The sequence below is a fragment of the Monocercomonoides exilis genome (assembly GCF_001643675.1).
Source record: "Monocercomonoides exilis strain PA203 chromosome Unknown scaffold1-2713096, whole genome shotgun sequence".
Lineage (NCBI taxonomy): Eukaryota > Preaxostyla > Oxymonadida > Polymastigidae > Monocercomonoides > Monocercomonoides exilis.
Window position 1 is genome coordinate 2297825 of NW_027150546.1, and position 14297 is coordinate 2312121.

General features: G+C 36.6%; 6 protein-coding genes across 6 annotated transcripts; 4 read left to right on the forward strand and 2 right to left on the reverse strand.

The window, feature by feature from the left end:
- Positions 1-1144: 1144 nt before the first annotated feature.
- On the forward strand, positions 1145-1357 carry MONOS_13043 (uncharacterized protein; the record flags this gene model as incomplete). The annotated part of the gene is made up of 1 exon (XM_067865720.1): positions 1145-1357. One exon carries the CDS (start codon positions 1145-1147, stop codon positions 1355-1357), a length of 213 nt encoding a protein of 70 aa, XP_067736570.1.
- Positions 1358-4444: 3087 nt separating this feature from the next.
- Positions 4445-5700, forward strand: MONOS_13042 (uncharacterized protein; the record flags this gene model as incomplete). Its single annotated transcript, XM_067865719.1, has 4 exons — positions 4445-4670; positions 4748-5135; positions 5213-5340; positions 5528-5700. 4 exons carry the CDS (start codon positions 4445-4447, stop codon positions 5698-5700), a joined length of 915 nt encoding a protein of 304 aa, XP_067736571.1.
- Positions 5701-6438: 738 nt separating this feature from the next.
- Positions 6439-6906, forward strand: MONOS_13041 (uncharacterized protein; the record flags this gene model as incomplete). Its single annotated transcript, XM_067865718.1, has 1 exon — positions 6439-6906. One exon carries the CDS (start codon positions 6439-6441, stop codon positions 6904-6906), a length of 468 nt encoding a protein of 155 aa, XP_067736572.1.
- A 48-nt stretch (positions 6907-6954) lies between these two features.
- Positions 6955-7176, reverse strand: MONOS_13040 (uncharacterized protein; the record flags this gene model as incomplete). Its single annotated transcript, XM_067865717.1, has 1 exon — positions 6955-7176. The coding sequence occupies one exon, from the start codon at positions 7174-7176 to the stop codon at positions 6955-6957; it is 222 nt and encodes a 73-aa protein (XP_067736573.1).
- A 2542-nt stretch (positions 7177-9718) lies between these two features.
- On the reverse strand, positions 9719-10132 carry MONOS_16897 (uncharacterized protein; the record flags this gene model as incomplete). The annotated part of the gene is made up of 2 exons (XM_067869768.1): positions 9719-10024; positions 10085-10132. The coding sequence occupies 2 exons, from the start codon at positions 10130-10132 to the stop codon at positions 9719-9721; spliced, it is 354 nt and encodes a 117-aa protein (XP_067736574.1).
- Positions 10133-10548: 416 nt separating this feature from the next.
- MONOS_13039 (uncharacterized protein) lies at positions 10549-11049 on the forward strand (the record flags this gene model as incomplete). Its single annotated transcript, XM_067865715.1, has 2 exons — positions 10549-10591; positions 10793-11049. 2 exons carry the CDS (start codon positions 10549-10551, stop codon positions 11047-11049), a joined length of 300 nt encoding a protein of 99 aa, XP_067736575.1.
- Positions 11050-14297: the final 3248 nt, after the last annotated feature.

Here is a 14297-nt window from a genome sequence, read left to right on the forward strand (position 1 = left end):
CGAAGAAAATAAAAAAAGAACATATAAAAATTTCCATATATCAACAAAAAATAAATAATCAGAAAAATCAATAATGTTGCAAACAAAAATGAAATTCTTCAAAAAACCAATAAAAAATAAATATTTAAGAAAATATGTCAAATTGAAAATCTCGATCACAAAAGTGGTCACTAATTTTTCTTCAGATTTTGCAACAAACATACATAAAAATATGTGGGGAAGCGGTTTGTGTGGAAATCTGAGAAAAAATTAGTGACCACTTTTGTGATATCCAGTCATTTGGAAAAACACTTTTATTAAGGTTCTCATCAGATTTGATCCGTTGAACGATCGGAACTATTATAAAACAGAAAATTAGAATGACTGGCGATCACAAAAGTGGTCACTAATTTTTTCTCAGATTTCCACACAAACCGCTTCCCCACATATTTTTATGTATGTTTGTTGCAAAATCTGAAGAAAAATTAGTGACCACTTTTGTGATCGAGATTCTCAATTTGACAAATTTTCATGAAATGTTAATTTTTTGTTGGTTTTTGTATTTAATTGCGTAAGAAAAATATTTGTGTGTATATTTTATATTATTTTTTATGATTAAAGAACAATGCATTTTTTGAAATGAAAAACCATATTTACATTATTTTTTTCCATTGAATAAAGTCAAGAAAAATTTTAAACTAATAAAAAAATTTCCATTTGAAGATGTGTCAGCCAACGAATGGAATATCAATGAAAATGAAAAAATATACAATCCACATTCAGAAATTTGTCTGTAAGCGATTTTTTTTATGAGTATTTTTTTGTGATTCAACTCGTTAACGTCAAATGCTTGCTGTTCATTTCGTATGCAGCACAGGGCACGTATAGCAATCTGTTCTATACATTGAACATAAACTCTGAAGCGAATATTAATCGAATATTAGTGGATGAAAAGCGAAAGACGAACGAGACACTTTTTCGGATGCAAGCCCCACTGTGTAATTCTCTCGCAAGTTCCACTTTCCGCACAGCCTGTACAAATACAATGGGAGAGAGTGTGGCAGCTTTATGGGGTCATATTTTGGATGTTTCACATGGCTGATTCAAATTAATGTAGTGGAAGCAGTGGAGAAAGGGGAGGCAATGGTTACACCAAGGGCTCAACATGACAACTTTGGACATGTTCAAATTGACATCGTGTGTGGCAGATGCGCTGGAGAAGGAGAAGATCATCCGGCCGAATGAGATTGTGATTGTGGAGCAGACGCAGTGCATGTCACTTGAAGAGGAAGTATTTGTAGAAGCGAAGCTTGATGCGCCCAGAACAGCAAACTTTGTGGACCAGCAAGTGAATACAGCTATTTTCGGTAAATTTTAGTTTTTATTATTCAAGATTGCCTGGATTCTCGAAGGAGAGGGAGGTCAGGAAAGCAGAAAAGAAGAAGGCAAAATATTTTGAGCTCGATTAAAGAAAAGAAAAAAATTTAAAACAGATCGACTTATGCAATGGTAAAGATTTGAAGCAATATGGTATGTTTAAATTTTCTTTTAATCATAACAAATAATTATTATTAGTTTATTGTCTAATATATGGGCGATTATTTTTGGAGTCATACTTTTTTTCGGGGTTGAATTTAAGAACATTTTTAAACTGTTAAAAATTGAAGAATTGCAATCAGAAGAATTTAATTTTATGAACGATGAATATGAATGTGAATTTTGATGAAAAACAAATGTTTTTTGATTCGTTTTTTATAGATAACCATTATTAATAACATTCTTTATTATTATTTGCTTTTTCAGGTAAAAGCCAACATCTACGAGAAGACCTGTTTGGAATTAAAGTTTATTAACTTCAATCAAGAGCTTTTGTTATCTGTTTGTTTAATAAGAATTTTTAATTATTAATAATTTGTCAATTGTTTTTAATGTGATAAATATGTTATCATATACGCAAAACAAAACATAATCTTAGTTCATTTCAAATATATTTCTAATGCTATTTTCTATTATGTTGAAACTTGCTTGAAAAACAGCCTCATTAACAAGAAATCGTTCTTTCCTCAACTTTATCATATTATTTTTGTTGGGATGAAGATTTATTCAATTCGTTATATTTTTCTTTTGCTTTTTTTTCTTTTCTCAATAACTGATAATTCAATTCACTGAAGAAATTATTCTTTATCCATAAAAAAGGTTCAATAATTTTTATTTCAACAATAATTATCTATCAGAATTTCATCGTTAAAGAATACAATTGAAACAGGTAAAAATTGCAAACGTGAATTGTTTTTGAAGTTAATTTGAATCTTTTTTTTTCACAAAAAGATGCGTTCTGAAACGAATTTGTTGTATCAACCGAAATAATAAGGTTCTTCAGATTACGTTCATTTTTCTTTTTCATTAATATCTTTCTTTTATTTTTCTTCCATTTCTTTTCCTCATTGCATTCTTTGGCCTTCTCATCTTTCTCATCTTTCTCATCTGTCTTATCTTTATCCTCTTTTTCTCTTCCTCTGCCTTTTCTGCTTTTGCTTTCTTTCTGTTCTCAGCAGCTATGCAAAATGAAATCGACACACTTCCAAAAGCATCAATAACTGAGATATTTCGTGCACAATTACTCTCAATACATTACAAACCTCCTTTGTTTTTCTTCATTTCTTTCACCTGTCTCTTTCCAAGCCCTTCTTTTATCGTGTTTGCGCATTATCTCTGAAGGAGGCAGTTTTTTCTGCATGTTCAGCTTTGATTGGAACGTGAATGTGGAACGGTTGCAAAAGACAAAAAAGAGTATGTTGAAGTTCTGATAATTCTGAAGCATAGGAGGAATTTGAAGAGGCTGCATTGGATCGTGCATGGCAGGGAGGTTGAAGCGATATTGTTCGACGAGTTCTGGTTGAACTGTGGGGATAATATGAACAGGGATGAGACTTGATAATTGCAAGTGCAGAGAGGGAAAAGGAAGAAATGCAGGAGTTTGAACAAAAATGAAACACAAATTGAATGCAATTCACAGATATAAAAGTGCTATCATGAAAGCAAAAAATGAGGAAATAGAAAAAGAAACTTTGATAACTCAGTTTTCATTTCTAAAATTGAAAAGAGAGGAAATCGATAACAGTTCAAAAATAAACGTTTCTTAAATCAATCACACATATTTCACATTTCTGTTTTAACGCCTTGCCACTTCTCCTCTCAAACGCAGCAATGAATAGAAATACACAGAGACAGCAAATTCAATCAACTTGTCCGCTAACTTTAAAAGATGCTTGCACATTTGTTTCTTCAAATCTGAAGCATCATTAAATGAAGTATAATTTATAGATAAAGGAGGAGATGACGATTCTGGAAACGCAGAAGATGCATGGCTGTGTGGATAGCTATCAAACAATGGAAGCTCCGGGTTTTTCTTAAACATTCTGCTCTTCGATTTTTGCTTCATTATAATCCTTTCTTTTTCTTCGATGATTATCCTCCTTTTTGATTTTTGCCTCGATTAATCTGTCGTCCTCCAGCTTTTTTTATTTTCTATATGTCTAAATTTTTTTGAAAAGTTCCTCGACTTTTATTTTGTCCCACAAAAGATCAAAAATGATCAATATATTTTGATCATTCCGTTCCCATTTATGTTTGATAAATGTGATTTGTTGTCATTTATTTAGCTTTTTAATAAAAAATAAGATACATATTTGTTGATATCATATGCATTTTTAACTTTATATTGTAATACAAACAAGTGAGCGATTGCTTTTAAGCTATTTGAATCAAATGAATTGCAAATTCTTATTTCTTCATTTTCATTTCATATATTAGAATATTCATTCTGAATTTATGGATATTAACTTGGTTTTTTGTTATTTTCCTTTGTAAAAGACAAAAAAAGTTTAATTTACTTGAATAATAGAATTTTTTATTAGAAAATTTCAAACATGAAAAATACATCAAATCTACATTCGAAACAATCTAAAGCTATTCGAAAAGATGTAAACATTGAGCAATAATAAATGTTATCATTATGAAATACAGCACGAAATGTTAATTTTCAAAATAAATCTTTATTTATTACAAACTCAAAAATACAATCTCTTCTCATATAAAGATTCATAAAGTTTGAATCAAACAACTTGTTTTCTTCTCATTTTCATTTCGTCTCCATCCGTCGTTAAGACATATTCCGCTTCATTCTTTTCAAATAACACGAAAAAAGCAGATTTTCTTTGCAGGTATCCCATTCTGATAAGAATGTGGATGTTGTATTTAAATAGCCTGTGGTTCTTTTGGCTGATGCGTTTGGAGATGTCTCATTAAATTTCTTGTGGCAGTGGCAGCGCATCAGTCGTCACTTCTCTCAGAGTTTTCATCTTCTTCGTCTTCTTCTAATGCAGTACGCCGATCAACTTCTCCATTCCGGAGGTGGAGAAGCGAAGAGAAGAAATCTTCAGAGAATAAGTAGCCATCATTATCGATGATTGTGATTGACTTTTCTGATGCGTCGGCGGTGGCAGCATTATTCACATCAGCAGCAGAAATGGACAACGTCGAGTGGCGGCTGCGGATTATTGTATCTGAGGCAGCTGGGGTGTATGCGCGGGACATGCTGCTATTGCTGCTGCTGCTGCTGTCAACGCGGGTGCTGCAGACGCTGCGGGATATGTTGTGGTGCGTCGAGCGGTGCTGTATGGGGTTGCACTGTGTGCCTACGATATGATGCTTTTGGCAATGCTTTCTGTTCCGCTGGTGGAACCGCTTCCGTAACATGCAATTTCAGTGGGAAAAAAGTCGGGGATAAAGCGGATCTTTGCAGCGGCAAATGTGAATTCATTCCCGTCGATCTACGATCTGTTTGACCTGTCGCTGCAGATATGGAGATCGCCGCAGTCGAGGCATGTGGTGGTGAAGCTGGACGACGAAGTGATGGGGCGAGGGGTTGAAGTGTGTGATATGGGAGAGATTGTGGAGAACGGACTGTCGGTGGTGGGGCTGAGGATGAAAGATGTGGTTCTGTCTTCAGCAGCGATTGCGCTGGCCGTACTGGAGAAGCGCGAAGAAGCAGAGGAAGCAAAAGAAAAAGAAAAAAAGATGGAAAAGAAGTTGGCTGCGGATAAGATGAATAAAAAGGAAAAACATGAAAAGGTGAAGCAGGAGATAAAGAAGAAGTATTCTGTAGGGAAGGATAAGATCATATCGATGCAGGAGAGGAAGATTCTGCAGCTGAATGAGAAGTCTAACTCAGAAGTCAGGAGGTGCAGGAGGCGAAGGAGGCGAAGGGACAGTTGGTGGCCACGAAGGAGAAGGTGGGGCTGATTGGTGTAAGGATTGAGAAGGAGAAGAAAGGCTGTTCTCTTCAAAGCGAAGTGGTGAGTATGGATGGCAAGTGAAAACTGGCTGGTCAGGGGTTACAATTGATACATCTCCTTCATTAATTTGTGCGTATGGCGGGCAATTCCATCATTGGCTTTGTTGATTCTGCCGTTGGAGCTGCATGAAAAGTGACGGGAGAAGTTAACAGAGATCAACAAAAATGGAAGTGTTGTGATGCTTGGATTAGATCTGAATGGGAAGGGGGTTGTTGCAAAAGTGGGGAGTGAGGCGAGTGTTGCGAGAAAAATAAACAGCGGTGATGGAGGCGGTGGTGGAAAAGCAGATGCAACGGTGCAGCAGAAGATGAACAAGATGGAGAAGGAAACGAAGATGCTGACTGAGCTGTGGAAAGTGCAGTAGCAGACGTTAAGCGAGCAGAAGGCGCTGTTCAAGGAGGTGATTGAGAAGCGGTACACAGCGCTTGCGCAAAAGAAGCAGGATTAGAAGAAAATGAAGTAGTCGTATGAAGAGACAGTGCCGCGCCTGGTTGGGTAGGTGAATGAGCTGGAGAAACAGGTTGGGCTTGGGGACTTTGGAAGTGGCATTAAATGCGGGGCAGAGGAGAAAGATGAGAAGAAGAAGGATGTGGCGAGGAGGAGGAGGAAGAACAAAAGTTGAGTCGGAAAATACGATGAAGCTGAGGAAGGTGAAAAGGGAGAAGAAATAGATGAGAGCTCGCCGCATGGGTTTCCTCTATCGCAGTGTGAAGATCTAACGAAAGAGTGAAAGGACTGGATGCTAGCTGTTGTTCCAAATTGTGAAGAAAAAGGTGTGGGGAAAGCGATAATTGTGCAGCTGCTGTGCATGCTTCTTGAGCAGACAACAGGCAACAGAGACCGAGAAGAGTCGGAGCGATCTGTTACGCATTTAGGTGGATCTGGGGCAAGTGGGGTGCTTTGCCGGCGGGGTCGACAGAGATGAAGCGGTTGATGAGCACGGTGTCAGGTGTGCTGGGGCAAGTGGCGTACGAAATGGTTAATGTACTTCGGATGTCGCACATATATTAGTCGTCTATTCCGATTCAGCGGAGTCAGCAATAGCTAAAGACAGGACTGCGAAAGAAGCTGGCGTGGACGCTGTCAACGATCCAGAGAATATATGGAGAAGATATTAGCAGATTTGAGCGATGGCAGCGCTGGGTGGGAAGATGGGGTGCTTCCAAGTCAGTTGTTTTGGGGATTTTTTGTGTATGCGGCTGTGGGAGAAGTGCTCGGAGTAATAGAAGAAGGATGTGGTGCTGTTGAAGATGATCTTCGTGGTGGAACTGTTCCGAAAAAAATTTGCGGAGGTGTGGCTGTTGGGTGGTATGTGCCGGAGGAGTTTCCTGGATGCGAGCTGCATGACTTCCTGTACTGCAACACGGTGCTGTTTGAAGGTGAGCAGCAGCAGTTGCCGATGAAAGAGAAAGAGGACTTTTTGACTATGTCGTTACGGATGTGTCGGATGTGTATCAATATTGTGCTTAAAGGGGAATTGGGGAAGAAGATAAAGTTGTTTCTTGGGGAGTTGGAAGAGATTAAGTCGGATAAGGGGGAGGCAGATGCGTATGTGTTTCTTGGATTGTAGCTGAACTTCTGAGGAAGAAGCTGCGAGGTTGAAAGAGGCGATGAATGCTCAGTCAGATGCGATATGCAGTGAAGATCCACTGATTTCATCATCTTCAGCAACATCATCGTCAATGTGTGTGGCTTGTTGAGGCAATGCGAACGATGAAGTGGAGTCTCTTCTGCATGTACAATCCGCAGACGCTATTAGCGCTGTCCCTGAGGATCTTCTAAGACACGTGCCGGATGTTTTGATGCTGTCTGCCATATTAAGTGTCGGTGCTGTGGGCATATGAGGACAACGACTTTATCAAGCTGTACCAGCGGCTGCCGGACGTGTGCGATGCTGCTTTCCGACGAGAGCCTCTATCAAAGTCTGAGAACGTTGCGGTTGTAAAGATTGTGAGCTGTCACTTTGCACCGCGGAAGCAAACACCTGACGAATAGATGCGGGCGCTTTCATTGGTGTAGGCTGGGATGTGGGAAAGGGTTGTGCTGAGGTGGAGTGTGGAGAGTGTGCAGCCTGCGGTGGGGAAGAAAGAAGGGCGGCGGGCGCTGTTGTGGATGGTGCGGCTGGTTGTGGAGCTAGTGGAGCTACAGTTGTGTAGAACGAGGTGGAAAGGGCGATCCGCTTTGGGCTGCCACTGGAGGATGGGCAGCAAGTGACGAAGTTTCACAAGGAGATGGCACAACAGAGGGAGGGAGGAGGAGTCTAAATCTTGTCATGCATCATATGTATATGCTTTTTCAACACAGCACAAACAGATTTCGAGTGAGATGGTGATGGCAATTAATAACATGTTGCTGTCATTTGAGTCTGCATTTGGCTTGATCGATCCTTAGATTTCTCCGACCATATTTTCATCGGCAATATTATAATCATCAAATGAGTCTTTTTATAATTTTTTCCTTTTTTTCTATCTCTTTAATTCTAATTATCTCTATTTTCTTTTGAAATGCACTTTCTTTTTCTTCGACACTTGCTTCAGCTCTGTCCATTACCCTCTTTCATCTTCCATTTTTTGTTTATTATTGCCTTCGTTTTCTTTTAATGTACTTGTCGAGTGAAACAAACATTTTATAAATCTTAGAATGCGTTCTATTCTTTTAACAGATTTCAAATAAAATGTGAGAAATATAGAAGAAGAAGAATCTCTTGACGAAGAAGCAGCAAACGTCGCAGATGAAGGGATAGACAAAAAAACGTATTTTGCAGAAGAAGCCTCATAATGTGCTTAAAGCGTGTTTGACGAGAGTCTGATAATCGTCTTGTATATTTTCCCTCAGGTTGTTCCCTCTGTGGAGTGCGCTTCTGAAAGTTTATCGAAATGTTCGTCTTCTCTTTGATTTTTATTCTGCAATTTTTTTTTTGTGAGATCTTCTTTATATGTAAGATGTTTAGATGGTTTATCTTCAATGACTTCAGAAGAGTGAGTTAACAAAATCACGTTAAGTGAGATTGAATGACATTTTCTTCAGTGTCTACACTGAACACAGCTGATGTTGTGTGCATTGCAGCTTGCAAGAGGGCTTTTCCAGCTTTTGTTAAAGCTTGAGACCATGCTCAAGTTAGTTATCATTTTTTCATTCTTCATTTTCCACTCCATCCAAGTCATCGCCTCTATCCTCCTAGCTAATTTCGCACACCTCTTTTTATTGTTCCACTTTCGAAAAGTGTGCGCATGTCTCCTTATGCAATAATTGAGGAGCTAGTAGTGCAGGGTAGCCAGCAGTAGTTCGAGTGAAAACGACAAGCCCGATGCAATGCCTGAAAGTGAATTGCTTGCGGTTGCTATGTGGAGTGAATGATATATAAAAGCATGCTGAGCAGCTAATTCAACATCACTCACTCCATTGCTTTCTGCTTCTCGATTGCTTCGACTTTATGCTTCAATTTGGTAGATGCACATAAAAATGCTCCGAATAAAGACTGAATGCGAGCTGGTTGCAGAGAAATTCGAGGATTATTTTCTCTTCAGTAACTTCTGTTATTTCTATACGGTGCGTGACATCTTATTATTATTTCTTTGTGCCTGGATTTTGCTTGAGCTTCTGTACAATTTCATCTTCTGTATTCATTTTTTCTTTTTCTTCTTCGTTCTCATCTTTTCCAGTTTGAATGTTGCACTCTCCAAAAAAGATAAAGTTGTTGGCAGGATGTCGTTTTCTTTGTTTGACATTGATGATGAAAAAGAAAAACTGAAAGAGTTGATGGAGAAGAGAGAAAAAGAGAGAAAGAGAAAGAGAGAGAGAAAGAGAAAAAGAGAGAAAGAGAAAGAGAGAGAGAAAGAGAAAGAGAAAGAGAAAGAGAAAGAGAAAGAGAAAGAGAAAGAGAATGAATGAATGAATGAATGGAGAGAGAGAGAGAGATAGATAGAGATAGAGAGAAAGAGAGAGAGAGAGAAGATGAAGGGAAAAGAAAAGGGCAGATTCTTGATGGAATCGATGCATTTGAGGTTTTTGAAACTGATTTGCGAGAGTGGGAATTGGATCTAACTGAATTATCTGGTGACGATGACTATAATCGTTGTCCGCGTGATACAGAGTGCTTTCCAAAAATGAACAATTCTACCAAATTGAATCTTCATAATATCTTTTCTTTCCTTCTCGTCTTTTGATGACTCATATTCATACCAACGGTTTGAAGCTACTCTTCTGAAAACTTCGCTCAGAGTTAATTCTTCTTCTTCTTCTTTTTCTTATTTCTGTTTTTCCACTTAACATTTTGGAATCTTGTATGAATCTATCCCCAGGATGTATTCAGTCGAACAACTTTCAGCCAAAAAATACTCTGATGATTCTGAATGTCCCAAGCTTTCTCATATATTCTCTCTTTATCCTCTTTCATTCTTTTTTTCTCCCTCCCTCTCTGCTCTCCTCCACTGCTCTTCTGAAGAAGGCTCCATCGTCACCATTTCAAATGCCTTCGGATCCTTTTTCACCGTGTCATTCACTATCTCTCTCAGATTTTCTGCTTCATTCTTTTCCTTTCTCCATCGAACAATAAATATCACCGAAATTATCAGAACAATCAATAAAACCACAACAAGCTCAATAACAATAATCGTCCAGAATGATTTTCCTTCTTTTCCTCCTTCAGCAACAATATCATCTCCTGCAGCTTGTATCTTGCTTTTGTTCTTCAGAATAAATGAATTTGTCGAAGAAAGAGCATTTTAATTTCCAAGGAGCAGGCACACAGTCACATCTGCCTCCGCTAACGCCTCTCGAAAAATGCTCCCTTGCATTATCTCAAAGGACTCTTTTTCCTAGACAATCCCTTTCGCATCGAACTCCAACAGATTCAGCAAAACCTCTGTTTCGATGGTTGTTTACAGCCGGAATGACAAATTGCAGGATAAAAAACTCCAACAAGAATGTGATTGTGAACTCGCTCTTTGTTTCCTTTTTCACCTCTTAGGCAGAATGGAGTGTTTGGATAAAGAAGAGAGATTGCCTCTGGCGGGGGATGCAGGCAAGCGTGTATTTGCTGTCCAGCATCCCCATGGAGGTGTTGTCTTTCGCATTGTCTTCCTCTTTCAAACTCTCTTCGATCAGCGACGCCCCATCGGAGTAGGCGATGTTCCTGCGGGATGACGGATAGCTGCTGACCGAAAGGCTGCTACGGGTAGAGGGGCCTTTGCCCACAAACTTTGCATCGTCGATGCGGACAGCACCTCCAGAGACAGACAACGCTCATCTGATGCGTTTGCCACGGTGAGATCACTGATAGCTGCTATTGAGTTGTACAAATGAAAGAGGAGATGCTGTCTCAGCTGTCACCGTTTATATTGCTGAGCATTCAATGTGAGCTTTCTCAATAAATCACGCGATAAACGAGAGTTAGGGTGCATTCCTTACACTCACATAACTTCCTTGAAATGTCTGTTCATCAATTTCGTTGCTAGAGGATAAGGGACATTGCGAGCAGATGCAATTGTTCGGGGAAATATACTCAGATGGAGAAGACACAAAAAGTACAGACGAGCCGAAGGATGCGCTGGCACCTGTGTTTGTTCAGTTGGGAAAGATGAACCGGAAAAGGCAAAATATACTTCGGCTGTGGAGGGGAGGCAGAGGATTCCTCCCTGCGAAAACACCAGATGCTCTATTCCTACGCTGTGCTCCAAGGAGCTCCCGCACCGGCGAAACTCGAAGACGCTGACTGACATCTGGAGGTGCTGAAAGTTTATTTCTGCGAAGGAGATGCTGTCGACAGCGGAGAGAAGGAAACACGGGAGAGCGAACGCGAGGTGGTGACGTAGCAGTTATCGACAATCAAGTGGCCATTCTCGATGGCTAGCAAAGATTAGTTGAGGAATGCTGGATGTTCAGCTTGCTCTGTGGTTGACAAAATGGTAGAGGAAGCAAAATGAACAAAGAAGAGATAAATGCGGCCATCGGTGTGGCACACAACGGCACTGCCCGTGTGCGAAAAAGATTGGTAGAAGAGGAAGTCGAGACGCCCAATCCTGACATTTGCAGACGTTGCAAAGATAACAGGGCAGCGCTGAATGGAGGCTTCGTTTGCATTATTGGGTATATTGCAACAAAATAGTTAATTTAAATAAATCCAAAATTAATTTGACATAAAAGAACAAACAAATCACAAACCATCAATTTTGATAATTTTTTATTTTTTTGAACTTGAACAAGTTGTATTAGCTTCTATGAAACATTGATGTTCATAATGAGCAATGAAAAATTCCCATTTTAAACAATGCAAGAATTCTTATTATCGATAAAACATTCTCAATAAACAATCGAAACATACTATGAAAATTTCATGAATCAACAATTGCAAAACAGTTTAATCAAGAAAAACCCTTTTTCATTGAATAACAAAAATATTAATTTTGATCAAAATAAAGGATATATTATTTTTTGTTTCATATTGTTTTTTCTCACAAAGAAGTTTGCAATGAACCAACAAACACTATGGCAAAAGTAACCTTTTTTCATTTGAATTATGGAAACGGAATGATAAAAGAATAACTTCCATGGGTCAGATTTTTGATCTGATGTCACTTTTCAAAAAAATTTAGCCATATATCACATTTTTTATCATAATGTGTGATTTTTTCATTGAAAAATCGATTTTTTAATCAAAAATTTCAATTTTTCGCTTTTTCAAAAATATGCTTAAATCAGTTAAAATTATGTGTATTAATAATCAAAATTGTCCAAGCAAGTGAAAAAAGTGTATTTGTGTAGAATTTCCATAAATAAAAAATCGACCCAAGGTTAATTATTTCAAAAATTGATTTTTATTTTTTTCTGTGTGAAGCGGCATCGTGTATAATCACAATCTGATATAGTCACAAACAGTTGTGCAAAAACCGATGTGATTATATCCGGTTTTGACTGAACTTATCATCATACTATATCGAATTTATTTTGATTTTTTGTTGAATTTTTTATTGTCATTGAATATTCTATTATTATTTTTTTTTATTTAATATAGATTTTATCATTTAAAAAAGATATGTTTTTTCAAATAAGAAATAATAATCATTCTTTTCTGCTTTTTCAACATAAACAAAAAATATTTGGCTGATGGCAAGACTGATTCCGTCATGTTTCTCTCTTGATAATTAATAATAGAGTAACTTGAAGGACTTGGTCTCAGAATTAGTTAACCAAGAAAATAAATGTTAACGATAATTAAATATTGAACAAAAATTTTTCCAAAAAATTAAACAGTGTTATATTTTGTTTCGTTTTGAAATTAAAGTCAAAATAACGGATGTGATGAAATTTGGTAACTGAAAACTTTGTCCCCTATTTTGAATTGGATTATTGGTGGCATAGGGGAAAATACGGACTTTCAAGCTTTTTATACACAAAGCATGAAAAAACTGTTTCACTTACAACATTTTTGAACTTAGCCAGATTTCAAAATCAATTTGATTTACATATCTTTAAACACTCATCATTGAAATCAAAACATGAAGAATTGTGACGATTCACGAATGTCAAAAAAAAGAACCATTTTTGTAATATTTTTTTATCTCAAAAAGTTAATGAAAAGTGCATCATTCTTCAATGAAAATGCCTGAAGTGAAATATTTTGCCCCATATGTTAACGGTTAATTTTCAGGGAAAATAAAACTATTCATTACATGCTCAATTTTGACAATAGACTCTCCAACTTTCATAATTTTCTAATCAAAATATATTGGGAACGTGTGTAATTCTTTTTGAAGTTGTAACACCAAAAACAATACAATATCAAAAAACTTTTTTTGTTAAATTTTTATTATTAAGAATAAATTTTGATAAAATGCAATGTTAAAAAATTATTTATGAGTTAGGTTAATACAGCTTGTGCAAAAAATACCTGACATCGCAAAAAATACCGGACAAGATCAATATCTCAATTACCGCAAGAGTAATAATTCTGACTATTTTCCTCAAAACACATCTCATTAATACAGACTCAACTGATAAACGAGACTTTCAAAATAGCTTCATTTATGCTCAGAAATATCAATTTTTGAAATTTCTGAGTAATAGGATTTTGAGTTTCTCCGAAATATTAAAAAAAGTATTCTGAACATAAATGAAGCTATTTTGAAAGTATTGCATATCAATTGAGTTCGTTTTGATGAGATATATTTTGAGGAAAAATAATAGAGTTATTCCTCTTGCAGTTATTGAGATATCGATCTTGTCCGGTATTTTATGCGATATCTGTATGAATAATTTGATCAAAACACCCCTATCAATATGGGTGATTATTTATGAAATCATATATTTTTTGGGGGTGTTGATTTTTTAAAAATTGTTGATTATTCGAAAGTGATTATTAATTCAAAAGATAGGAAGCATGATAATTGTTTTTAAAAACAATTATTTTGACCGAATCAAAAATTATAATGTCTTCTATAAGCCTTTTCACTTTTCGTCGTTCATATGTTAATATTCAAGGTAAATTTTTGGACTGAAAATTATTTTTGAAAAAATACGTTTTTAAAAATAATCGCCCATATCTGTTCACTCTTTCGAAAATTTACTGGAATTATTATACACACTTGACAATATCATCGTTTCCATTTCAGAGAATTAAAGAAAGATTGAACAAAAGTTGGATAAAAATAATCTATAATTATGAAAAGTCGAAAATCAAACATTTTCGACTTTTCAATCAGAATATAATAGATGATTGTTTTTCAAACATTGATCAAGCATGCAACTGTTTGTGTTTATTTTTTTCAAAAAAGCAAAAATCAGTTACAAAATTTCCATGAATTGTTTTTAATTTATTGAACTAAATGGGTGATTATTTTTGAAAGCATATTTTTTCTTTCAAAATTTTCGGTTCAGAAATTTCATTTGAATATTAACCAATGAACAATGAAAAGTGAAAAGGATTATAGAAGACATTTTTATCTTTGATTCGGTTATAAAACT